The 26,306-nt window shown below is 39.3% G+C and overlaps 1 protein-coding gene across 1 annotated transcript in view; it reads right to left on the bottom strand.

The window, feature by feature from the left end:
• Bank1 (B cell scaffold protein with ankyrin repeats 1) overlaps positions 1–26,306 on the bottom strand; it is a 220,510-nt gene that overhangs the window by 42,723 nt on the left and 151,481 nt on the right. The window contains exon 9 of the mRNA XM_041679911.1: positions 1,332–1,410. Within this exon, the coding sequence (XP_041535845.1) occupies positions 1,332–1,410 (79 nt within the window). The remainder of the gene's footprint in view (positions 1–1,331; positions 1,411–26,306) is intronic.

Here is a 26,306-nt window from a genome sequence, read left to right as displayed (position 1 = left end):
TGATAATGTTCTCTTGTTACTGGCAGTTCTTCAGAGGGTGGAATATCATGATACATGTATGGTCAGTATTTAAAATGACCTGAATTATAGCCTTTGATTATTAAGATGATAAAATATATAACCTATAGCCCTTTTAACCAGCTCATTAATATGTAGTATTTATGTGTGTTTTATGATAATGTTTGAAGGATTTCATCAAAGTATACTTTGGTAAGCTTTGCATTGAATTTTGTCTAGTTTGCCCATTAGCCTGTCACTTGAAAAGCTTGTGGCCAGTAGTGTATAGCTGAGCATTGATCATGTACTGCTTCTAGGCCATATGGACGTGAACAAAACAATCCTAATCTCCCCAAACAAGTATTTTAAGTGAATGGCCATGGATGAAGAACCAGATAAATGAAATATAATGCTGAATGATACTGAGCACAGTGGAGAAAGGTACAGGCAAAGGGAAATGAAAAAATTGTTAAAATAGGGCTTATGGTGTGTGCATGAAGTAAGGGAGGGAGCGAGGATAGTGAGGGGAAGAAGAGCATGTGGAGGGAGCCGAAACTGTGCAAACCCAGGGCAGAGGCATGCTCATCCTCCCTCTCTCTAGGACAAATAACACTGAGCAGTGACAGCGAGTTGAAGGATGGCAATATTTTGAAGGTGCAATCAGTAGTATTATAGTGGGGTGGCTGTACAGTGGCAGAAAAAGAACACAAGTCCAGGGTAACTTCAAGAATTTAGAACTAACTTGAAAAGGCATTTCCACTGGCTGGGGAGGAAGTCAGCAGGTGGAGACACGGAGGACAGCAGTAATCAGAGTTTTCCGGATTGAAGGGTGAGATGCCTATCATAATCACTGGTAGAGATGATAAGCAAACTGCTGCAAGCTAAAGAGACCTGGCCTGAACATTTATGATACTGAATTTGTCTTCAGGTGTTAGACATAGGATTATATGTGCTGTGGCATGGAGAATCTTAGAAACAGCCTTGCCTTAGCTTCCCACTTTACAGCTGAGAAACTCAGCTGCACCAAGAACGTGATTATGTCTTGAAAAACAAATTTGGGAACACAGTTTTCAAATACCCAGAAAGGAATATCAAATGGACTCATAATTTTTAAGGGTAAGAAAACTCATACACTCATATTTGATTATTAAATCCTGACCTTGTGAAAGGTGTTTAAATTAGCATAAGTAGGTAAAACATCTTTACTATAATATTATTTAAAAATCCATTGATTGATGAAATACCTTCCCACATTTTCTGTTCAGTCTTGTTTTTAGGTTTCATCCACCATATTATAAAACATGTATGTATTCATGGAGTGGAGGAAAACTTACAGGGAGAATGTGTTGAAAATGAGGCAACATCCTCTTCATAGTCATTTTCTTGCTCATTATTTCTGTTAATGTTTTGGATCTGAAAGGAAAGAAGGCACTTTTTAATAATGTACATTAATCATACCTACAGGGAAAATACTTTTAAAGTTTCATTAAATACTTAATTCTTCTTTATTACCAACTTTGGTTATAACCTTCGACATGTGTTCAATGCATGGCATTCAAATTACAAGCGAGAAAGCCACCCATCATGAATACTGAGTTGATTTTAAAAAAAGAAATATAATATTGAAAAGATTAATTATATCAGGTATATTGTAATATGATGAAAGTAATCATATTTTAAAGATGTTTATTCCATGTGTTTATAAGGAAGAAAGTAGCTCATTTATTTCTATTTATTTGTCCTTTTGAAGTTGGTTCTAGTATTTGTTTACTTATTAACTTATTAGCAATGGTGGATCTTGAACCCAGGCCTCCCACATGCTATGCATTAAGCACTGATTTATACCCCAGGTCATACTATGTAGAAGACAGACTTACTGAGTGAGAACAAATTATATTTATCTCTGGAAGAGCTAGTTCTGTTTAAGCTCTCTGAGGAGACAGAGCTCCTTATAATTGTGGAACATTCTGTTCCTCTTAGAAAAAGCCAAGTGACAGAAACTGTGTTTGTCAAAATGCATAGAGAAAAGGATGGCCTGTGACTGTATTTAACAGGGACCACACGCTTTGAATGCAAGCTTCAAATGGCTTAAAGATCTGCCCCTCATTTTCTGAAGGTCAAATCAAAATAATATAAGTCAACACATCTCTACCATGTAGTGAGTACTTAATGAGTATAATAATATGGACTTGATAGATTTTCCTTCTTATAAATAATTTTAAGAAAGCAGACCTTCTTTTTCTAAGTCTGACTTTATCCATACAGTTGTTAAACGTTTAGTCAGGTTTCTATATAGTAATATAGTGTTATTAAAAAAGAAAGTTAAAAAATAAAGTCAAAATTACTCATTGTTGCTAGAAGATAAAGGGAAACAAGATACACTACTTTTTTATTTTAATAAATCATCACAGATAAAATAGAGAATTAAAGTTGGCTCCAACACAGTGATGGTTGATTTCAATACCCCACTTCTACCAATAGATGGGTCATCTAGAGACTCTCCAAACCTCCTGGAGCTACACTCTAGGCATTGTAGATGGAGGATGGAAGGACAGGTGAAAGGAAACACCTGAATACCCATCAGGAGGATGGAAGGGCAGATGAGAGGAAACATCCAAATACCGAACAGGAAAATCAGAAGAGAGGGTTTCAAATGTATCACAAAGTTAAATGCTTCACAAAACTTCAAAAGAAATGCTTTGAAGCCAGTTTTTCTGACTTTCAAGGAGAGTTGTTGGTGACCTGGGTGAGGAGAAATATAATGGTTGTGTGGAATCATTAGCACAAAGCATCTTGAGAAGTTCACTGTGAGCAAAGAGTGGAATGCAATCATGTTACAAGGCTTCTTTTCAGAAACAATGGGACAGAAAGTCAGAGGGTCACTATACTCAGAATTTGGTTTTCAAAATATAAGCTATTGATGGGGGGGGGTTATAGATGCAAGGACTACAGAGATGGTGCAAACGGGATGTTTAAAAACTATGATGTTCAGTTCAGCGCCCCATTTTTTAATTGGGTTAATTAGCATTTTAAAGTCTAGTTTCTTGAGTTCTCTATATATTTTGGAGATCAGACCTTTGTCTGTTGCGGGGTTGGTGAAGATCTTCTCCCAGTCAGTAGGTTGCCTTTGTGTCTTAGTGACAGTGTCCTTTGCTTTACAGAAGCTTCTCAGTTTTAGTAGGTCCCATTTATTCAATGTTGCCCTTAATGTCTGTGCTTCTGGGGTTATACATAGGAAGCGATCTCCTGTGCCCATCTGTTGTAGGGTATTTCCCACTTTCTCTTCTATGATTTTCAGTGTGTTCGGGCTGATATTGAGGTTTTTAATCCATTTAGACTTGAGTTTTGTGCACGGTGATAGACAGAGAATTCTCAACAGAAGAAGTTCAAATGGCCAAAAGACACTTAAGGTCGTGCTCAACTTCCTTAGCAATCAGGGAAATGCAAATCAAAACAACTTTGAGATATCATCTTACACCTGTGAGAATGGCTAAAGTCAAAAACACCAAGGATAGCCTTTGCTGGAGAGGCTGTGGAGGAAGGGGTACCCTCATCCATTGCTGGTGGGAATGCAATCTTGTGCAACCACTATGGAAGTCAGTGTTTCGGTTTCTCAGGAAATTCGGGATCAACCTACCCCTGGACCCAGCAATACCACTCTTGGGAATATACCCAAGAAATGCCCTATCATATGACAAAAGCATTTGTTCAACTATGTTCATAGCAGTATTATTTGTAATAGCCAGAACCTGGAAACAACCTAGATGCCCTTCAATGGAAGAATGGATGAAGAAAGTATGGAATATATACACATTAGAGTACTACGCTGCGGTAAAAAACGACTTCTCGAATTTTGCATGCAAATGGATGGAAATAGAAAACACTATCCTGAGTGAGGTATCCCAGACCCAAAAAGATGAACATGGGATGTACTCACTCATAATTGGTTTCTAGCCATAAATAAGGGTCACGGAGTCTACAATAGGTGAATCTAAAGAAGCTAAGAAGGTGAACCCAAGGAAAAACATAATAGTTATCCTCTTGGCTAAGGGAAGTAGACAAAATTACCGGGGAGAAAATTGGAATCTTGGGGGTGGGGTGGGATGTGGGTAAGGGGAGATGGGGAGAGAAAAGTTAGAAGGGAAGGAGGGGGGGCCTTGGGGAAACAGGAGGATTGGGATAAAGGAAGGTTGGACAGGGGAGCACGGAAGCACAATTCTTAGTTAAGGGAGCCACTGTAGGGTTGGCAAGAGACTTGAACCTAGAGTGGCTCCCAGGAGCCCAAGGCAAAGTCCCCAGTTAGTTCCTTGGGCAGCTGAGGATAGGGAACCTGAAATGACCCTATCCTATAGCAATACTGACGAATATCTTGCATATCACCATAGAACCTTCATCTGGTGATGGATGGAGATAGAGACAGAGACCCACACTGGAGCACTGGACTGAGCTCCCAAGGTCCCAATGAGGAGTAGAAGGAGGGAGAACATGAGCAAAGAAGTCGGGACCACGAGGGGTGCACCCACCCACTGAGACAGTGGAGCTGATCTATTGGGAGCTCACCAAGGCCAGCTGGACTGTGACTGAAGAAGCATGGGATAAAACTGGACTCTCTGAACATGACGAACAATGAGGGCTGATGAGACGCAAAGGACAATGGCACGGGGTTTTGATCCTGCTTAATGTGCTGGCTTGGTGGGAGCCTAGCCAGTTTGGATGTTCACCTTCCTAGATATGGACGGAGGGGGCAGGACCTAGGACTTACCACAGGGCAGAAAACCCTGACTGCTCTTTGGACTGGAGAGGGAGGGGGAAAGGAGTGGGGGGAGGGGGAGAAGGGTGGGAGGAGGGGGAGGGAAATGGGAGGCTGGGAGGAGATGGAAACTTGTTTTTTTTTTCTCCTTTTCTCAATAAAAAAAAATAAAATAAAAAAAAACACCAAAAAAATCTAGAAACTAAAACAAAAACAAAACAAAACAAAAACTATGATGTTAAAGGCCGGAGGGAAGGAGTCAAATACGACCCTGAAAAGTTCTAACCCTCAATAACTGATGGCCAGTTCTCAGGCTAAAGCCTTTTTTTAAAAATCCTTCAGAGATGTGGACACGGATTAACACCACGTTTTTCAATGCAATCTAGAACTAAGCTGGAGGTCTTAGAGAACATGCTTAGCTTAAATATCCTTTGTATTGGATGTAGGAACACTTGAAAATATATTTGGAGTGGATACATGAGCATTAAGTATAGAATCTTCCAATCTCTGAAAACAGACTAGTTTTGCAGAGGACAAATACGCTTCTGACTTGATCAGTAAGACGTAACTGTCAAATTTGCCTCACAGAACTGAACTGCAAGCACAGAGTCAAAATTGTGCTTTAAAGATTTCAGAAGAGGCTACTGAACACTGATTATAAAATATACTTGTCCAACTAATGCCTCATTCCTTTCCAAAATATAAGATGATAAACTGGCCATGAAAATAAACAGATAAATTTCGTACTACAGACTTCTGAACAGTGAATAAAAACCCTGAGCTGTGTCAACATTTTTTGAGATGAAGCTAGATGAGTAGGAAGCAGTGGGCAGAAGAGCTTTAGTGAAAAAGTACAAGAAAGAGAAACAAGGAAAATGTAATCACACAGTCAGAAATCCAAACTAGAAAGAGAACCATTCTTTATTAAGCATTTCTGATTTCAGAATGATGCTCAGGACTGAGCTGAAACATCTTACAGAAAGAGAAGTCTCTGGCTCAGGGACTTTACCCAAACTACTCAACAGCTGCAGCCAGAAGGTCCTCACACACCATCTGCGAGGGACATGTTTAAGCATGGTTGTTATCACCAGCATGGACCAATCAGGCAGTGGACATTTCTTGCGGATCTTCCCGGTGTATGATGCTATAATACATGGCAAGTTTCTAAGTAGACAGGGTGAGATGACATAACATTCCCCTAAGATGCTGAATATTTAGCTCGGGAAAAAAAATCAATGGAAAATATAGCAAGAAATTATAATTTTGTATTTTGCTTAATTCAAGATTTTCATATGAGATGCCTAGTGAAATAATAGCTAGAACTGGGTTGTGAAGGATGAGAAAGGCTTGGGAGACTCATCCTGAATCTAGTGGTAGCAGTTCATGGATGTTTACTGACCTAATGGATGAAGGAACTGGTGGGAATTGGTGGAGACTCATCCTGAATCCAGTGGTAGCAGTTCATGGATGTTTACTGACCTAATGGATGAAGGAACTGGTGGGAATTGGTGGAGACTCATCCTGAATCCAGTGGTAGCAGTTCATGGATGTTTACTGACCTAATGGATGAAGGAACTGGTGGGAATTGGTGGAGACTCATCCTGAATCCAGTGGTAGCAGTTCATGGATGTTTACTGACCTAATGGATGAAGGAACTGGTGGGAATTGGTGGAGACTCATCCTGAATCCAGTGGTAGCAGTTCATGGATGTTTACTGACCTAATGGATGAAGGAACTGGTGGGAATTGGTGGAAGAATGAGGTGGGTGTTCTAGCGAAGAAGAGCAAAAGCAAAACAGTGTGGTCCATAAGAAAATGAGGCAAAGAGAAAAGCCACAGGATCAAAACAGCAGATGATGGTTTTTTAAAAGATGTAAATTGTGATAGGACGCCCGGAGGCAGCACTTGTTTACTGAAGGTTAGCTTCAGCGTGGAGTAGGCAGGTGCTGCTCATTGCCAGAATGTCTTTCTAATTGGCACCCTTTTGACCATGCACAGATTCCATGGGTCATGAGTTCTGAGACAAGGAAAGTCATCAGATAGATGTGGATTCAGATTTTCCTCTCCATTAGTACTTGCATCAGCTCAGCTAATTCCTTTCTGGTTTGGCCTCTCTAGATACCAAGAGAGCTTCAGTGTATCTCTCGCTATAGAGTTACTGGAAAATACAGCTGACATCAAGGACTTAGAATAAAACCTGGTAAACAGAAAACTCTCTGCAATTGCTACATATATTATTTTAGAGTGTTGTTTCACTCTAAATTAAATAGAATTAAATTTTATGTTACTATATTTTTCACATAGCTCTGTTTACATAAACATTTATATTCAGTTACAAAGTTGAACAAAGGCCAGTTGTATTCAAACTAGAGAATAAAGAATAAAGCCAAAGGGCCCCAAATTACAAAAGATTAAAAACAGACACCTTTTCCTAGCTAACAATCTTTTTAAGTTATACCCTATTTAGGTATAGGGAATCATAGCACAAATATTATCATAGGTTCATATTGAACCTCTTTATCCTCATAGGTATTAAGCAGGGCAAATGGCCAGGGTGTGTAGGTTATGCATTCATACCTGGTGAGATTCCATCCTGCACAGCTTCCTTTGTAAAGTTATGAAGGAGCTGGAGGCCAGGAGGGTGGAGGCTTAAGGAATCTCAAAGTATCCTACAAGGTAGTAAACTTTGATTTTACAATGCTTATATTACAGATAATTTTTAGGTTAGTTTTAAATTAACTTCTCTTCTTCCAGCACAAAATGAGGGAAGGTGCGGCCCAGGCCACCAATAAGGCATTTAATAACAGGAATGTAAAGAGAAGGGACAGATGTTGGCATAGATGGGGCACAGAGTCTATATGAGAGCGGTGAGGAGGTTACGAAAAGACCTTGACTAAGCATGTGCATCTATAGTTGCCACACCTAGAATATAGGCTGTTCTAATATTCATGGCAAAAACAGGAGCGTGTACCAGACAGTAGCACAAAGTTCACTACTGAGTACTCCGAAGTCTAGACATTGGTTTTAGCTTTAAATTTAATAATTTATAATAATCTAGTTAATAAAGGTCAGCAGAGGACACACAAGGCACCATCATGACAAGGGTATAAATCATTAACTCGTTTTGAATACTGTAATCAAATTAAGATTAAAAATTATATAATGCAAAGGAACACCAAGTAGAAGGCAGGTTGTAGACAGACTTATATGCCTTCAAGCTGGCAGATTGAAGTTAGTGAAAGCAAAGGGCCACGTTTATATTTGTGTTGACAATTTTCAAAAACTCATTGTCTGCTGTTTCTGAGTCTTTAATAATTTGAGTCTGGGTCAAAGAAGCAAGCGGTCAAAACAGCAGAGCAATAAAAGCTACATTGCCATCCTTACAGTGGAAGGACACTCCATTTATCTAAAATAAGAGGTAAGAGCAGTTTCTGAATTCAAGCCAGACGCAAACATAAAATGCCAGTTAGACACTTAGCAATTTCCTACAAAAATTATACTCTTCAGTTGTTAGATAATAAGTGTTATTTGACGAGTGAAACAAAGGACTGTTTAATTTTATACTATTACTATGAACAAATAAGTGTTATTTGACAAATTAGACAGAACAATCCTTAAAGCGTATGTTGCGGCAAATCTATTCTCAGTATTCATGTGCCTGAGATAATCTCAGTTTCCAAATAAGGACCGTTGGTTCCTATTGATTACAATATTTGAAAGATGGGAGACGAAGCAAGGAAAAGTAAAACATTTATTATTGAGGATGTGTTGCGAAGCTAAGAACATTCCTGGTTTCTTTGCTCACGCTATATTTGGTAGTAATGAATTGTTTCACTAGGAAGAAAAAGAAAAAAATTCTTTGAGAGATATCATATATATCTTTGATTAATATTTTTATTAAACCCACTGTAACCACTCCATCTCAGCTGTCAAGTTCCATTCACATCAGCTGCCCAAAGGCGTTGCTATCCTCTTGCATTCTAATGAGAGCACTGGCGACATGTATGCTCAGATTTTCTCTTCAAGGAACATTACTTCTGCACAAGAAACAATACTTGATGCACCCAAAGGAGCCACAGATTGTAGCAAAATACACTGATAAGTTGATAATAGCACAAACCTCTTATACATGCATTTTCTGTAATTGAATGAATTTAAATGATAATATAAAGCAGAAACCTTTCCTGGTAGAAGAAAAAGCACTGTCATTAAAGAAATTTATTTCCACAATACTTTCATATGAAATCAAATTGGAAGAGAATCGGTGAGAACAGTGAGTTCACTTTGGCAGAAAAACAGCATTTTCTTTAGTCCTGCTATCTGACAGTTTTTATTTTAACTTGTAATACTGTAAAGCATTTGACTTTGTGGAGTCCATTGCCAAGACACCAAGATGGTCACTGTGCAGATTTCACAACTGTTGCACAGTAAGGCCCATAGGACCTCACTCTGTCACTAAGCATTTTGCTTGTTGGGGAGAGGGGACAGCTTGACATCTTAAAGCCATGAGTGATTCACTACACAGGTTGCAGCTACTGGGGAAAGAAAAGAATTCCTAATCTTCATAGTCACAGCCTAAAGAAATTACAGCTAGTTCTAAGGGTGCCGGAACACAGCTAGCAGGCATGTGAATCTGAAAGCAGCGCTCTTCATAGTGTAGGGTAATACAGACTTAAATCAGCTTGTCTGCTGTGCCTCGCTCACCTTCAACTTCACCTCTGAGGATCTTTGGAAGGACTCTTTTAGTTTTAAATGGAGAACACTACTTACTGTCCAAAGACTGGATGAAGTATTTAATGGGTTGGGTAGGGTAGGGTAGCATAAGGTAAGGTAGGGTAAAGTCGGGCAGGGTTGAGTAGGGTAGGGTTAAACAGTCTGTTCCATGCCAAGGACAGTTTTATAAAAATTTACAACTCATGAGAAAATTAAACTGCCTTTAAAACAAAAATGGAAACAATATCAGTCCAACATAAGCAAAGTCCAGTCAGTAAAGAAAAACAATAATGTTAAGGAAGATAATTTTTTAGTTAGCTTTATTGATGCACTTATCCAAAATATCAGAAACTGAAAAAAGGAGAAATGGAGACAAAATAAAAATATATTAACTTATCTTAGTAAAAGCAATATTTATAGTAAATATGATAGCTGAAATAACCTAGGTGTCAATAGTTATTAACCTAAGTATTAATAGTTATTAAGAGTAACTTAAATAATATTTACTATACCAGAAATGCTATAAGCTTTACAAAATTAATTTCCAATGTTAACATATTTAATTTTAAATGTACCTTTGAGTTAGTTTGCTATTATGATTTTCATTAAGTGAATGAAAAATTAAGCACAATGGGTTAACTAACTTGCCCAAGGATATACAGAGAGTATTCTTACTGGAGGTTTCAAACAGTAAGATAAGTAAGTATATACACAGGAAGTCATGTTAGTAACATGCCAAGTCATCTGATTCTATAAACCAAGCCAAAATGTTCATAGAAGGCATAACTTAGAGTTTTGCAAAAAGTAAACCTCAGGTTGGTGGCATCTAAGACTTCTAGTTATGATCATAAAACATTCAAAAGCAGAGACAGGGAGAGGACACTATGGACAGTAAATGACATAATTAAAATAATCAAAGATCTAGCAAAAAAACCATAGGTTCTCTTTGTGGAACAAGGAGCTGCCTGGCTTGGCCAGAGGGTCAGGAAATGGGTATCTGTGTGTGACCCTCAGGGAAATCCCATTTATGTATAGTTCTTCCTGCTTGCCAATCATATCTGAGCATTAGGGTTGGGGCTGGGAGTCAGGTTATCTATCAAATCTGCCCAGAAAGAGCACATAAGATAAATATCCTGGGTGATTGGCAGACTTCCAATGAAACAGCAGACCCATTATTGATTCATAAGGAAGATAAGGCCAAAATTGTTTAATATATTCTAAAGAATGTAAATAAGTATGAAAACATGAAATTAAGAAAATCTAGATTCATGTGCTCCATTTAGAATGAGATATGGCTACCAGCACTTTAAGGCATTAAAAGATGACCCTGCATATTCCCAAAAATGTTAGGAAAGTCCATATTCTCCTGATATACCAGAAATGCACTCTTAATGACAATGCTATTCTGTTCATAGAAAACATTTTTATTAAGTTAGGCTCTGGCTATCTTGATAGACAGAAAAGGGGAAAAGAAAAATTTTAAACATTTATAGATACATTCATCTAAATGTTAGGAGAGTATTAAAATTAATTTTAAATTGTGATTTAAGACTATTGCTCTTTTTTGATACTCATCATAACAGCAACTTTATAATGTTTCCTTCTTATTTTGCTAATATTCAGTCAAAAATGGAAATCAAAACACTTAGGTTTTTGACCCTGGCTTGTCCTGGGATATATAGTAAGGAGGCTGCTAGTTTATTTCCTGGCCACTTAGTTCAAAAATAATCACACAGAAGCTGTATTGATTAAATTACTACTTGGCCCATTATCTAGCTTCTTATTGACTAACCCTTACATATTAATTTAACCGATTTCTATTAATCTGTGTATCACCACGTGGCTGAGGTTTACTGGCTAAAGTTCCAGTATCTGTTTCCAGTGGGGCTACATAGTGTCACTCTGACTCCACCCTTCTTTCTCCCAGCATTCAGTTTAGTTTTCCCTGCCTAGCTAAGTTTTGTCCTGCAATAGATCCAAAACAGTTTCTTTATTCATTTATGGTAATCACAACATACAGAGGGAAATCCCACATCACTGGGACACAGTACCCACCATGGTTTGAGCGACTCTGGTACTGTCCTCACTTCCCCTAACTCAAAACCTACTGAGGATCCTTTGCTAAATCTCGGGGTGGGGGGGGGGTTGTTTGTTTGTTTTTGCTTTTTTTGTTTGCTTGCTTTTTTTTTTCTCATTCTATCTGGTCCAGAACAGATGTGCAAATCTTCATTTCAGGGTTGTCAAATACCCAGCATGCTCTGTGGCAGACTTCCAACATTCTTTGTCAGGGATTCTATCATGCTTTTCACCTGTATGATAACATTGTCAGACTTTAGCATTAAGACGCTACTTTCTTTTGCTTTTACTTTTAACAAGCAATGCATATCGATGAAAGAAAGATGAGCTTTCATATGACATCAAGTGAGAGATGATGCCAAGTCTGTAATGTGTTTGGACTTCACTATACAGGGCCTGAACATTGTGCCTTGGCCTAGGTCCCACCTGAGGCTGTTAACAGATTTGTGAGAGTCAGACCCAGCCATTGACATATATTAGTGACCCTGTGGCTGATTCTACTGTTTTCAGGAAGAAGAACCACAGATTTCAAAGAGATGTCTAAATGTGGACAGGAACAAGTTATGTAAACTTAAGATTAATTTTGTGCTTTGGTGGCTTTATACACATATGTACTGTCCTTCAATGGACATATATACAGTCCTCCAACCCACTGTCAATGTGTCAGTGCCCACCCATCATTATCCTGACAAGCTCCTGCCCCAGGTTCATCACTTTTGGTTTTGTTATTTTTCTCAGAACTAATTTAATTTGGTAAACCAAGGACTTATATTTTGGCTCATTTTAGAGAACAGATATATATTTATTTTTGATATATGTTGAGAATGACGACCATCGTGCAGTGAGCAGAAAGCTACTGCCATGCAGGTGAAGTAGGACAGCATGGGCTGCTCTCGGAAGCTGCGCTGCAGCTCTTAGACCTAAGCGTCTAGTGACATCTCAGAGTCCATCATTGTCTACTTCCTGAGTTATAGTTTTGAATCGTTCTGTATAGAATACATGACTCTTGGTGGTCAAGTTCCAGTCTCAATCTTTGTCAGCGTATTCGACTGATACACTTAAATAAACAGACTAGCTCAAAACAACAGATATAATTTAATAACTGAAAACGGGGAAACTCACACGACCAGGGTCCAGCAAACACCATACGCAGAGAGGAGAGCGAGCTCACCAGGATGCCAGGTTTTCTTCCCTGGCCCCAGGCGGCCACACCCTAGCCAAAGTGATTGGCTGAGCTTCCCCATCAAATCTTGATTACTCCCAGAACTCTGTGTCACCATCAAACATTTAACTTTTTGTTCCTTGGTTTATTTATCTTTTAAATGGAAGATTAATTGTTCCTATCTTAAAAGAATTATGTGATTCATAAATTCTTAAAGTGTAACATATGCCTAAAGAATTAAGATGCTGCCTGCAAATAACAGAGTAGTAACTGTTGTCTATCACAGTAATTATAATAACAGTGATGACGGCACTGGACTCCTGCACGGCTGTTTAAACTGAGTGTGTCCATTTTCCGTGAGTAGAAAACTGGACACTGGATCCCCCAGTACTTCCCAGTGTCCTTACCTGTGTCCATGAACCACAGTCACCAGCACCAAGAGCAACCAATGCAACTTTCAAACACAAGGTTCACATTTCTTCTCTATATTGGTTCACAAAATTTTTGGAATGATTCAAATGCATTAGCAAATTTTTAAAAATCGTCTGGAGGAGCCTGTCCTCGTGATGGCGAATAAGTAGAGCTTTTGTTCATGTGTTCATTTTAGGTGTATTTTAATCATGCATCACATGGCTATATGTGATCGTGGATGGATGCTTCTTTTCAAAGGAAAATTATAAATATTCATAAATTATTGCTATCTTGCAGGCCTCAGTAACATAACTTTCATGTGCTTTAATACAATTATTGTGATGGGTATGTTTGATTTCTTCCAAAGAGTGTTAACTATTATAATGCAACATTTTACATGACTTGTTTTATCTGCAACCAAAATCTAAGAACTTTGCAAATGCTGTACTATAAAAACTGTGTAATTCATGAGTTTTTTAGCTGTTTCTTCCCTTTTGGAATTAAACAGTATTTCATCAGAACCTATATGTGTACAGAGAAGCTCAGCTAGTAGTGTTAAAGGTGTGAGAGGGTATTACACCCAGCATTCACTCTAAGGTGATCTCAACAAATGGTGTGCAGGACCCTGCCATAGGGATTCATTATAACATACCTCCTATCTGAGAAAGGCATGTAATAATCTTTTATTGCTCTTAATGCTTTGAGGGTTTTAATTTTTCAAAAGGCAAACAGGGTCTTTTCTCATCATTTCTACTTGACTCTTAATATACCAGAAGATATTTGTGAGCAGCGGCTCTCCTGCTCTCCAAAATAAGCGCTATTATGAACTCCTGGAGAGACCTCAAGGCAAAGCAGGCAGCTTATTAACTGTGATTTTATGAGGCTCCACGAATTCCATCTTGTGGAAGGCAAAAGAAAAAGAAATCCTGACATCTGGCACAGCCTTATGCTTAATACTTCACAGCTGCCCTCTGCTTCGAGCACTGGCGGCTGAGAGCGAAGTTAAACTCAGAGGAAAGGTGGTTGTAGGAGTCTCGTTTCCTGTGGGACAGAAGCGCGAGTTAAAGGAGCTTGGACGACAGCCTCTACCACGTGTAGAATTTGTTAGCTGCAGAAGACAGTGCCGCGAGGCATCATTGAGCCGACGTCTCAGCATTCAGCCTGAAAGCCCTCATCTGTGCTGCTGAATTTATGGTCCTGCACATTACAGCGGGATTCATGCATGCATGCATTCATTCCATAGATAAATTGAATGCATACTGTGTGTCAGGAAGGGACCTAGGATATAGCAGTAATGAAAATAGGATCGAGTTTCTGACTCTGTGGAGCTTCACTCTAGTGGATGGGAGACAGATAATAAAATAATAAACAGAAAATATGTCATGTAGGTAAAGTTGGTTTGGACAAAATAAAGATGAGTAGTGGCAGAGTCCAGTTCTTATTTTACATAGCTCCAATGCTTTTTATATATGTGTATATGACTGTGGAATATATGTTTGGATATAAAATATGTGTATATTAAAAGATATATAATTTGTCAAAAATGTATAAATATTTACATATCTGTGCATGTACTTACCTTTCCATAGGTTTTCCCAGAACCTCTCTACCCCTTATAGCCAGAAAGTGCTCATATCCCCTCAACCTAAAAGTCATAGAGTTTTCTACTTCATTGCCTTTGCTCAGGAGTGAGCATGGGTACCTACGCGAGATTCATAAATTTGGGTCACAGAAATAACAAACAGATTTGCCTGTCTGTCTCTCCCACAGAATGTGCATCCTCAGACTTGAGCACTGTGAGAAGGTAGTCTGTGAAACAGGATCTTGTCCTCACGGGGAGGAGCAGAGTCCCCAGCTTACCATCAGCTGAGCTCTGCTCTCCAACATTCAGGTCATCTAGCTGAGACAGTCTACCCTGTATCTCGCCTTAACTGAAGCCTCCACAGAGAAAAGATAAGCAAGCCATGTGCAAGATGCAGGCAGACTGATGAGCAAAATCAGTCACTGTCATGGTTTAACTCAGAGTTCTAGAATGGCTAGAAGCCAAGCAGGTCGGATGGTATATGCAGAGATACATAACTCCTTTGGTTAAATCTCCATTTGAGTGTGAGTCTTCTAGTTTACAGGATAAAATGGCAAATGAAATAGCTTGAAGCCAACTCAGGTATCTTGAGAATAGGATCACAAGGCCTTATTTTTAGCTTCAAAGAGTTGCGCTGTGGCTCACTTTCTTAGGACTCCACCTCTGGATGGTCTGGTAAGACTGATTTCTGAAGTCTGGTATTGCCTATGGATTTCTGCGATCAGTTTCTGGTTTTATGCAGTGAGGCACTAAGCCACAAGCCTGTCATTAAAGCTCTGCAAATTAAGGCTGTCTGACCTTGAAACAGTCATTTAGTTAAGTCTTACTGTATGTGAATGGGATGTTATACATGTGTTTGTGTGTGTGCTCACATCGGTCTATCACATACAGTTGTGATGACAGCAAAGCCTAACAACAAAGCTTAACAACAGTTATAACACCAGCAGTGATGTTAGCTGTTATTTGTGGCACTGAACTATCATTTTACACGTCATCACTTTCTATTCGAATGCTACTTATTTATTTTCACAGAGGAAGAAGCACACTTACAAAGAGAATAAGAAACTTGGCCCAGATCAAGAATTATTTAATGTGGAATTCAGAAACCATGTCCTTATGCCAGTTACGTCAGGCCCCTTAACCTCTCTGCAACACATCATATGTGGGGGATATGTAGGCCAACCATGTGGCAGGATAGTATTTTCCACACGGGAGGAGAAAAAGTTCTTACAGGAAATGAAACATTGAGAGAATTCTTCAGTGTCTGGATGCCACTGGAACTCCCTTTCCCACCCTCACCCAGCAAGAAGCAGATAAAAATGGATGTGCAAGAGACAAGCAGCTGCATGAGATTTGTTTGCGCCAGAGAGTTGCCTCTAGACAGGAAGTGGAGCCTCCCTCGTGGCCTTAGTGCTGCATGTAATTTCCCCAGGAAACTCTCTCGAGTTCTAGTTTTGTTTCTAGGGTTTGGTGGCTGAACTCAGTCATGGCAGTCTCCTACTCTGAGTTCATGCTGCTGCTATATGTCCATTCCTGCTGAATCATGCTCTCACAGGTCCTAGCTCTTGAGTCATTCTGGACTCCGTTCTTCTGTCTATTTATGATCCTTAACTCAGCATCCTCACCACACTCCCCAGATGCTGCAAATGACTTCTGACTGAGTGCAGTTCTATCTTTTATTATTTTCTGTTACTATGGTTTTTTGAAGCCTGTGATTTCATCCGATAACTTGATATTGTCAGTTCTTTTTTGAAAAAGGAGTGACCAAACATGATGAGAAAGACACACAGACACACAGACACACACACAATCCCAAACCAAACAAAAGCCCCATCAGACAAACAAGTCACCTGTAGGGTTTTAATAAACTGTCTAAGATTTTGCTCCATTTACCGGAACTCTCCTCTATTCACACGTAGAGAAGCACAATCTATATATTTCTTTGGTCTTGCTGCACACGTTGATTTCTGAACTGTTCATAGGCTTCTCTAGACTACCCAGTGGATGTTCCTGTCTCTTGTGTTCCAGCATTGGGTACAACCATCCACGGAGGCAATCAACAGGGCTTAGTCTGACACTCAGAATGAGGCAAATGTTTCAAGCACTTGTTATGATTAATTTAAATTATCATCTTGATTGGACTAGGAAACACATGTATTATCAGCGAGCAAATGTTTACATGTATCTTTGAGGGCGTGTCTCAGAGGTTTAACTGATAAAGGAAGAGCTACCCTGAATGTTCTCAGCATCATACCATGAGCTACAGTCCTAGACTGAAGACGACGACGAAAGGGAGAAGAGTGACGAAGGAGAGCAGCACTCCCCTCTCTCCTTCCTGATCCACTCACATGGGAACAAGCAGCCACCTGCTCTTGCTGTCAAAACTAACGGCTGTTCCTACTGTTGGGCTTTCCCTGCCATGATAGACTGCCCTCAAACCAGAAGCAAAAGGAATTCTTCTTCCCGTAAGTAGCCTCATGTGAGGGATTGGATCACAGCAGTGAAAAAAAACAAAAAACAAAACACGATTAATATACTATCTTCCTTACATATAAAAGCTACACTCAACACAGTGCATGTTTCCTCTAAGCAGCACCATGGGGCTGGCTGCAGGCGGCCACGGGTGCTCTGCACATTGCTCCTCACGCTTGTGGAGCTGCCCTTCAGCTACTCAGCCATCTCCTTAGCTCTGTTTCCTGACTTGTACAGGCTGTGTGTGTTGACACACTCCTCTGAAAGGGATGCTTGCTCAAATTAAATCAGGTGGTCTGGCTCCTTTCAAAATCTCTAATACCATTCTACCATTGTTTTTCCATGTTGACTTTGGTAGCTTAGGAAACATCACCCTGGTAGGTTGCTGCTGGGAATATCCTAGGTAGAATATCCTATATAGAACCAGAGATTCCAAGATGTTTTTTTGTCATGTTGTTGCTCTTTTCAGTTGGTAAATGACTGAAGATATTATTAGATGTAGTCATTTTCTAGTTGTCAACAGCAGGCACAGTGAATCTATTTTGGGTCCATTTTTAGTTAAAGAGAACATTTAGTGAATGATTCAGATAAATTCTTGGAAGATTGTGATTTGAAACAAAATTGCATGAACTTCAAAAGATGCATATTTTAGTAACACACCAAGAGCCTACACATTTTGTAGAAAGAAAAATTTGCCATTATATAAATATACGTTTTCATATGTGTATATTCATTTTTGATTACAAAAATAAACTAGTCCCCAAATAGACAGTATTGCTCAGCAATCTATGTATAAACGGGATTATAGATGAAAATACCAACCAAGCTTTATGGTAATACTGTACTTACTGAAACACAACAACAGGAAATAAGGCTTCTGGCCACGGTTGGTTCTATTCTAGCTTACACTAGTGATATCAATCAATGCAATAAGGTAAGAAAAAGAAATCAATCACTAGGATTAAAAGGACATTTAGGAATAGTAGTGTATGTAAACAATGTCTTAGAATATTTTGGCAGGTCTCATAGAAACATACCACTCCTGGGAATATACCCAAGAGATGCCCTATCATATGACAAGAGCATTTGTTCAACTATGTTCATAGCAGTATTATTTGTAATAGCCAGAACCTGGAAACAACCTAGATGCCCTTCAATGGAAGAATGGATGAAGAAAGTGTGGAATATATACACAGTAGAGTACTACGCTGCGGTAAAAAACAATGACTTCTCGAATATTGCATGCAAATGGATGGAAATAGAAAACACTATCCTGAGTGAGGTAACCCAGACCCAAAAAGATGAATATGGGATGTACTCTCTCATAATTGGTTTCTAGCCATAAATAAGGGTCACGGAGTCTACAATTGGTGATCCTAAAGAAGCTAAGTAAGAAGGTGAACCAAAGGAAAAACATATAGTTGTCCTCTTGGCTATGGGAAGTAGACAAAATTGCCGGGGAGAAAATTGGAATCTTGGGGGTGGGGTGGGATGGGGGTAAGGGGAGATGGGGAGAGAAAAGGGAGAAGGGGAGGATGGGGGGAACTTGGGGAAAAAGGAGGATTGGGATAAAGGAAGGTTGGATTGGGGAGCACGGAACCACAATTCTTAGTTAAGGGAGCCATCTTAGGGTTGGCAAGAGACTTGAACCTAGAGTGGCTCCCAGGAGCCCAAGCCGAGGTCCCCAGTTAGTTCCTTGGGCAGATGAGGATAGGGAACCTGAAATGACCCTGTCCTATAGAAATACTGACGAATATCTTGTATATCATCATAGAATCTTCATCTGGTGATGGATGGAGATAGAGACGGAGACCCACACTGGAGCACTGGACTGAGCTCCCAAGGTCCCAGTGAGGGGTGGAAGGAGGGAGAACATGAGCAAGGAAGTCGGGACCACGAGGGGTGCACCCACCCACTGAGACAGTGGAGCTGATCTACTGGGAGCTCACCAAGGCCAGCTGGACTGTGACTGAAGAAGCATGGGATGAAACTGGACTCTCTGAACATGGCGAACAATGGGGGCTGATGAGAGGCCAAGGACAATGGCACGGGGTTTTGATCCTACTTAGTGTGCTGGCTTTGTGGGAGCCTAGCCAGTTTGGATGTTCACCTTCCTGGATATGGACGGAGTGGGGAGGACCTGGGACTTACCACAGGGCAGGGAACCCTGACTGCTATTTGGACTGGAGAGGGAGGGGTAGATTAGTGGGGGGAGGGGGAGAGGGATGGGAGGAGGGAGAGAAGGGTAGAAGGAGGGGGAGGGAAGTGAAAGGCTGGGAGGAGGCAGAAACTTGTTTTTTTTTTTTCTCCTTTTCTCAAAAAAAAAAAGTTAAAAAAAATGTGGTAAACTATGTCATTGGTTACTAAACACATCTGTAAGGATTTTTATTTTGCTTTTGATTAGATGCTAATGTGTATATTAGTTATAATATACAATAAGACAATGCTACTTTTAATTCTCATCTACTCAGAGGCAGAACTCCAAATAAATTCTCCTTTATGCAATGATTCTTAATTTTAAGTTTATATTTTTATTCTTAACTAATATTTTATTTTTGTATATGTAATTATCACACTTAATGATTTCTTAGGTTTAATAAAAATTTATTTTGTTATTTTTTTTTAAAAAAAGAAAACTCTAGGCTGTTGGCTTTGTCAAAGAATCGTACATCCACAAACATGAGATACATGCTAGAGTGGGTAAGGAACCAAATTCTCTCTTGAGCTTCCAGAAACAAAGCCAAGTGAGCAGATCCTTGTTTACTGACTGCTTTTTAGTATAGCTGTGTGGAGGCATAAAAGAGACAACATTCTATACTTTTAATACACATTCTATACTTTTAATACACATACCCTGATGAACTTGGGGACATTCACTTCCCTGCCAGTGTCACCATGCCAGGTCACTAAGCATGTATGTACAGCACTCATATCTTTGTGTATGTTTGGCAAACAACAGTTAATCTATGCTCTTTACCTGTTAAAGTACACAGCACCATACTGTGAACTGTAGGTATCACATTGCAAAACATATCTTTACAAACATTTCTCCAGAGAAGACCAACAAATGCTCAACAAGGATATGAAAACGGATTCACTATCTCTAATAATCAAGGAGATATAGATGAAAGACCATAGTGTATTTATCACTTCACACCTATTATTGGACATTATTTTATTAAAGATAAAAGCTAGGGAGGGTGTGGAATAATTTGTCCACTATTGAGAATGTAGAGAGTGATACAACCATATTGAGAAGCAAAAAAATAAAATAAAGGTTATAGCAAAACTACAATGTGATTCAGCAGTATTACTACTGGGTATGTATACAAAAGAACTGCAATACACATTTTGAGATAGACTTGCTCCCATGTTTATTGAAGTATGCTCCATAGTAGTCAAGAATTTTCAAACAAACCAAGCATCTATCAATAGATAAAAGGGTAAAGAGAATGTGGTGCAGATGCATAATGCAATATTAGCACTAAAAAAGAAGAAATTCTAGTTTGTGACGATGTGGAAAAATTTCAGGGAAATTATGCAGAGTGAATCAAGTCATGAGATAAACAGTGCATTACTCTACTGACACGAGGGACCTAAATTAGTTCACTCTTATAGGCACTGGCTAGACAGTGTTTGCCTTGCTAGAGTGAGGTGGAAATGGGGACTTTGGCACAGAGAAATTGACTGTAGATTTCTGATCACTGAGCTACAAGTGCAAAAATGTTCACTGTTCCGTTGTTTAGCTTGTTGACATTTGTTACTGCACAGCAAAACGCAGAGACCTGCAATAGCTGTGCCCATGTCTACTTCTGCTGTTCCACCTCTGACATCTCTGTAAGAGAATTCTCTAGAAGAATTCCAGAAATTAATTTATCACTGTATCCAATAGCGGTAAAGGGCATGGACTTTGGTAGTGACAACGTTTCAATGGCTGGTGAGCACTGGTTGGCGATAGGTATGGGCTTTGGTAGTGAGTATGTTTCATTGACTTGAGTATTGGCAATGGGTCAAGCCAAAGTTATGAAGGAGCATGAGGAAATCAAGAGCGGTGAAGCTGTGGAGCAGGGTCTTACAATTCCTAGAAGACTGTAATTTCAAACCAGGTCTTTATAGATAGCAACAGGGATAGAGACATTTTCTACCCCAAGGTTCTCAAAACATTTCTTGTACCATTTGCCAGGTCTCTACTAAAGAATGTGTTCTTTAAATTCAGAAACACGGAAGTGGACTGGTCAGAACTAAGGAAACAGAGTTCAAATTCAAGAAAGGCAGTACATGACTGAAGAATAATGAAGTCCTTTCAAGAACAAGGAAGCTGTCAGTATATAATGGAAGCGTAAAGCTCCAAGAGAAGATGAAACCAATGATTTTGACTATATTTAGTTGGCAGTTACATTTATGTCAGGAGGTTTGGATGTGAGTTACTGATTTGGTGCAAGGCAGAAAAAGGAATCCTACAAGAGGTCATCACAATGAAGTGGGACTGAATGAGACAGGAAGTACAATGGCTCGGTTTGGGTTAGTTGTGATAATAGTCATTTAATTGTAAAATATAAAAATAAGATATTAATCTCACTGAAAGGAATGCCATAATATTTGGGAAGATGGAGGATGGGGAACCAAGAGAATGACTGCTTATCTATGAAAAGAGTTAAATTTAAATTGAAATCGTCATATGATCCTGTAACACATCAGTGGCGGTGTCTGCAATGATGATCTACAATTAATGATCAGGAGCTAACAGGATCAAGTACCTGTTTGGAAATGTGCAAATGAAGATCACAAACAGACAAAGAAATGAAGACGGGCATCAGGGTTATGATCAGAAGGACAGGAGACAGCATGTTTTCTGTTGTTCATGTTGTCATAAACCTTATTGAGGGATTGAGTCTTAAACTTTCTCCACAGTTTACTAGGTTGAGAAAACTGATCAAAACAATAGAAATTTAAAGGCTTTGCTTCTTTTAGCTTTCTTTCATTTTGAAATAAAAGGCATTAGAAAATATTAGAGGAGATGCACTTCTGGGAACCAGAAAGAAGCAATTTTCTAGTGGTCTATGAAGACAACAGGGATGAGGAGAAACAGGCTCTCTGCTGCACACCTTGTCAGGTCTGCAGGGGTTGGACTCAGGCATCTCAGAACCCTGTAAAGTCCCGGTTGCTGTGCTTCAGTTTCCCTTGTCACACACCATTCACAACAGCATCTAGCAAGCAGCCATTTGAAAAGTATAATTGACACAAAGCATTAAAAACCCCATAGATTCTATCAATTCATCAGGAAAACAAATAATTGCTAACATTAGACAGATGGTAAAATTCTTATGAAGTCAGGCAAGAAGGGTAATTGTAGTCATATACAGAAGTGAATGCTTTCTCTCTGAGGGAAGCACACTTGTGGAAACCCTCCAGATGATCTCCATTGGAAATGGTCAACACAACAAACTACAATGAACAGGATTTTTTTTTAATCCATCAAACTAAATGCCAAATCAAAGAATGAGTCTTATGTTGGAATTTCATAGATATATCTTTTGTTTTTGAAACATAAAAGAGTGCTTACACTCAACTTTGAATCTCAGCACCAACTGTAATGTACAATGGCTAGAGGAGACACATCAGTCCCATTTTTCCATTTCATAGAAACAGGAGCCAATGTTATCAAAAGTCATGCTAAGGTTATAGGCACAGCTATTAGCAGCACTACCAGAGCACAGCCTGGGCTCTGACCCTAGAGTACTATGTTGGGAAGGAAAAACTGTCTAATACAGCTGGTGTGAATTTGTTACTGTGGAAGTTTGGATGAAAAAGGCTCCTATACTTTCATGTTAAGTCCACAGTTGAACTATTTGACAAGAATTATAAGGAGTGACCTTGTTGGAGGAAATGTGTTACTAGTATGTTGCTTTGATTTTCTAAAAGATCATTCCAAGTACCGTATTTCTCTCCAAGCCTACTGCCCAAGGACCGGGATGTAAAGCTCTTAGCTACTTTCTTCAGCACCATGTCTGCCACAATGTTCTCTTACCATGATGGTAATGCACTAAGTTTCTGAAGCCATAAGGAAGCCCCTAATTAGATTCTTTCCTTTATAGGAGTTGCCTTGGCCATGGTGTCTCTTCACAGCCATAGAACAGTGACTAAGACAGTCACTAAAGTCAAAGTCAAAACAAATCCAGAGAAACTGAGCAAACGTCACCTGACAGAAAAAGCTGGAGGACAAAGTCTCCATGTTCTAGAAGAGAGAGTGTTCAGAAGGCGTTTACCAGAAGCGTTGCCTCATTTAAAATGTGTGCCTCCCCCGCCATCAAATACCCTGTCCAGGATTCAGGGCTATAAGAAATTAATGAGGTGAGTTTCTCCTCTCTCTTAGATAATCACTAGCCACCATTTTCCAAGACAGAGATAATAAAATACCATGCAATAAAATGCCCCATCAGCAAGTGCTTCTTTATTGCCAAGTAATTATTATTGCTGCAAAGGAAACATGCTCAGTCAGCTTTGGCACTGCATGTACAAAGCTCAGGTCCTCAACGTCTGCAAAACCCAGGATCTTCACTGACTGTCATCACTCACCTCGTCCCCCAGCCTAGCTTCTCCCTTTCTGGTGCTTTCTGTAGTGAGAGTTCTAGATCAAGAAAACCCAAAGGGTTCTCAGGGAGATTTGTAGGCTAGTATCTAAGGAGAGACTATACTAAATTACCTAAAAGAAAGAACAATTGCTACTTCTGATGAAAACATAATCAATTGCCAAACACGCATGTGTGTGTGAGCGTGCGCGCACACATGCACACGCGCGCACACGCGCGTGTGCACACACACACACACACGTCTCTGTGCACCTTGCTGCCTTGATTTAGTTCCCTTCTCTTTCTGATTTTTTCAAAAGAAGAAGAATACTGCAGACATATATACTAAGAGCTATTTAAGACTTGGCATGTCGTTTACAGAAATTAGCTTCAAAGTAAACAGGTTCCTAAAAACCGTGATACAGAAAGAAGGAGAAAAGTCTTTAGACTGTATAAGAACAGAATATCCTAGCTGCCCAGAGGACAAATACCAGTTCTCCAGGAGGTGGGAACACATATATATCTGACACAGATGTGGGCTGATTACTCCCTGGGCTAGTGAATTTTATATATACCTTCACCTCCTTGTACCCAGGAATAGTGACTTCACTGTAGCAATGGAATTTTATATATCTGTGTACTGAGGGAAATCATGAGAGTACAATGCATATTTGAATTGTGATCAGGAAGTTGGCATTTACTTCTGTAAAGTTTGGATGTGTGCCAGGCGATCTTCTACATGTTTCAAGGTTTAGAAAACTATACCATGGTGCTCTTTACTTATTTTCAATTTAAATATTTCAGCAGAAGCCTGGTGGGGAGGAGTGGTAGGCAGATAGTCATCCTCAAAAGAGGTTTTTGGAAAACAAAGCAATCCTGGTTCAGAGCCTCTAGGCTCTGCCTATGTAAATCAGTTTCTAGGAGTTGTTGGGTCCTGCACACTGACCTGCTTATACACAAGCTCTATGAGACACTGATTGGATGATGGCAAAAGGGTTTTTGGTTAAAAGAATAGAACCTAGGTGATTATTATGAGAATGAAAATAAATGCTGTGGCCACATTTTGGTTGAGAGAATTTACTAAAAAAATGAGTACTTTGAAGCCCCATCTTTTCAATTCTGGTCAGTTTGTTTGGAGAAAGACCTTTGCACATGACCATCTATTCATGACCGGAAAATATTTTCTGCTGCCATTTTCCTGCTTAAAGTCATTTGTTGTTAATCTTATTAATCAAAATAATCATAAAATTTAGCAAGGAATGACTGACAGAAATATGAGTGAAATCCTTAGGCTGGCCACCCGCTAGTTATATTGTTTTAAAGAAGCACATACACACCTCTGAACTTAACATTTTCACCTATACATTAAAGAATAGGCATGGCATGTGTGTTGAGAACATTTTCTCTACCCTACACAACTTTATGAGGCAGGCAACAATGATAATCTTGTCATTTGCCTTCAGGATTCTAAAAGAATTTGCAGATTCCTAGTTGGTGGGAGAATTTTGTACCATCTATTCTTCTGTTTCTTTTAAGGGAATGATCTGGCACAAAAAGAAAAATAAAAAAGAAAGAAAGAAAGGAAGAAGGAAAGAACAAAAGAAGAAAAAAAAGAGAAATGACCCAACTTGATAATTTGTGTGTACACATATTCATAAATGTGCACAAATATACATGCATACATACAGAGAGAAATGCACTGTATTTGTCCTCTTCAGATATGTGCAGAACTGACTTTAATTGCCACACGAAATGTTGGGAAAGGCCCACAGGGTCTTCATAACGAGTCTAACTATGAACTTGTATGAATTAGAATTCTATGTGATCACTTGTTTATGTTCATTTTGAGATTTTTTTGTAAATGTCAAAATATAAAAAATAGATTATCACCTGGTCTATACTAGAAGGCCCCTTCAGTTTCTTCATGTTTCCTTTTTAGCCTCTGATAAATAGATTCACAGATGAACAATGTGAAAAGACAAAGCCAAAACATTTGCTCCCTCAGGTGTTACTTGAGACAACAAACATGGGCCCGCCTGCCAATAGCATGAGCCATGCAAGCAGTTCATATTTTAAGCTGTAAGTTTCAGAAGTATCACAATCAATTGTGTTTAACTTTAAGAAGCCAATAAAGATGTTCTCACCACTTCATAGACCTAAGGAAGAGTTTGGCAGAACTGTTAAAAGAGAAAGGCCTTGCCATCTAACAGGACTCTTTTCTCAGCTCCCACCTACCAGATGTGTGGGCGCACACATAAAGTGAAGCCACACTATTGCGTCTTGCTCTTGATAATGATTGCTGTACACTGTATGAGAGCTCCCAGCACGGCACCCTGTGTCATATGTTTAGCATATGGAAGCCAGTAGTCGACACAGCATCTCATAGTGATCTTATTGCCTGCTTTCTGCCTGTCAACAGTATTCACAGCACTTTTGTGACTTCACACCATAAAGTCACAACAGTTCAGGTTAGATGCCATTATTATCTTGATTTCACAGATGTTAAAACGGAGGCAAAGGCATTTTAAACAAACTTGCCTGAATCTTCTGGTAGAAGGCAGCATCTCAGAACCTT

Source organism: Microtus oregoni, unplaced genomic scaffold (genome assembly GCF_018167655.1).
Source record: "Microtus oregoni isolate MIOR12 unplaced genomic scaffold, Mior012 000000F_ref0000247, whole genome shotgun sequence".
In the NCBI taxonomy this organism is placed as follows: domain Eukaryota; kingdom Metazoa; phylum Chordata; class Mammalia; order Rodentia; family Cricetidae; genus Microtus; species Microtus oregoni.
Note: the sequence above shows the minus strand (reverse complement) of the source record. Positions and strands in the feature narration are given on the sequence as shown.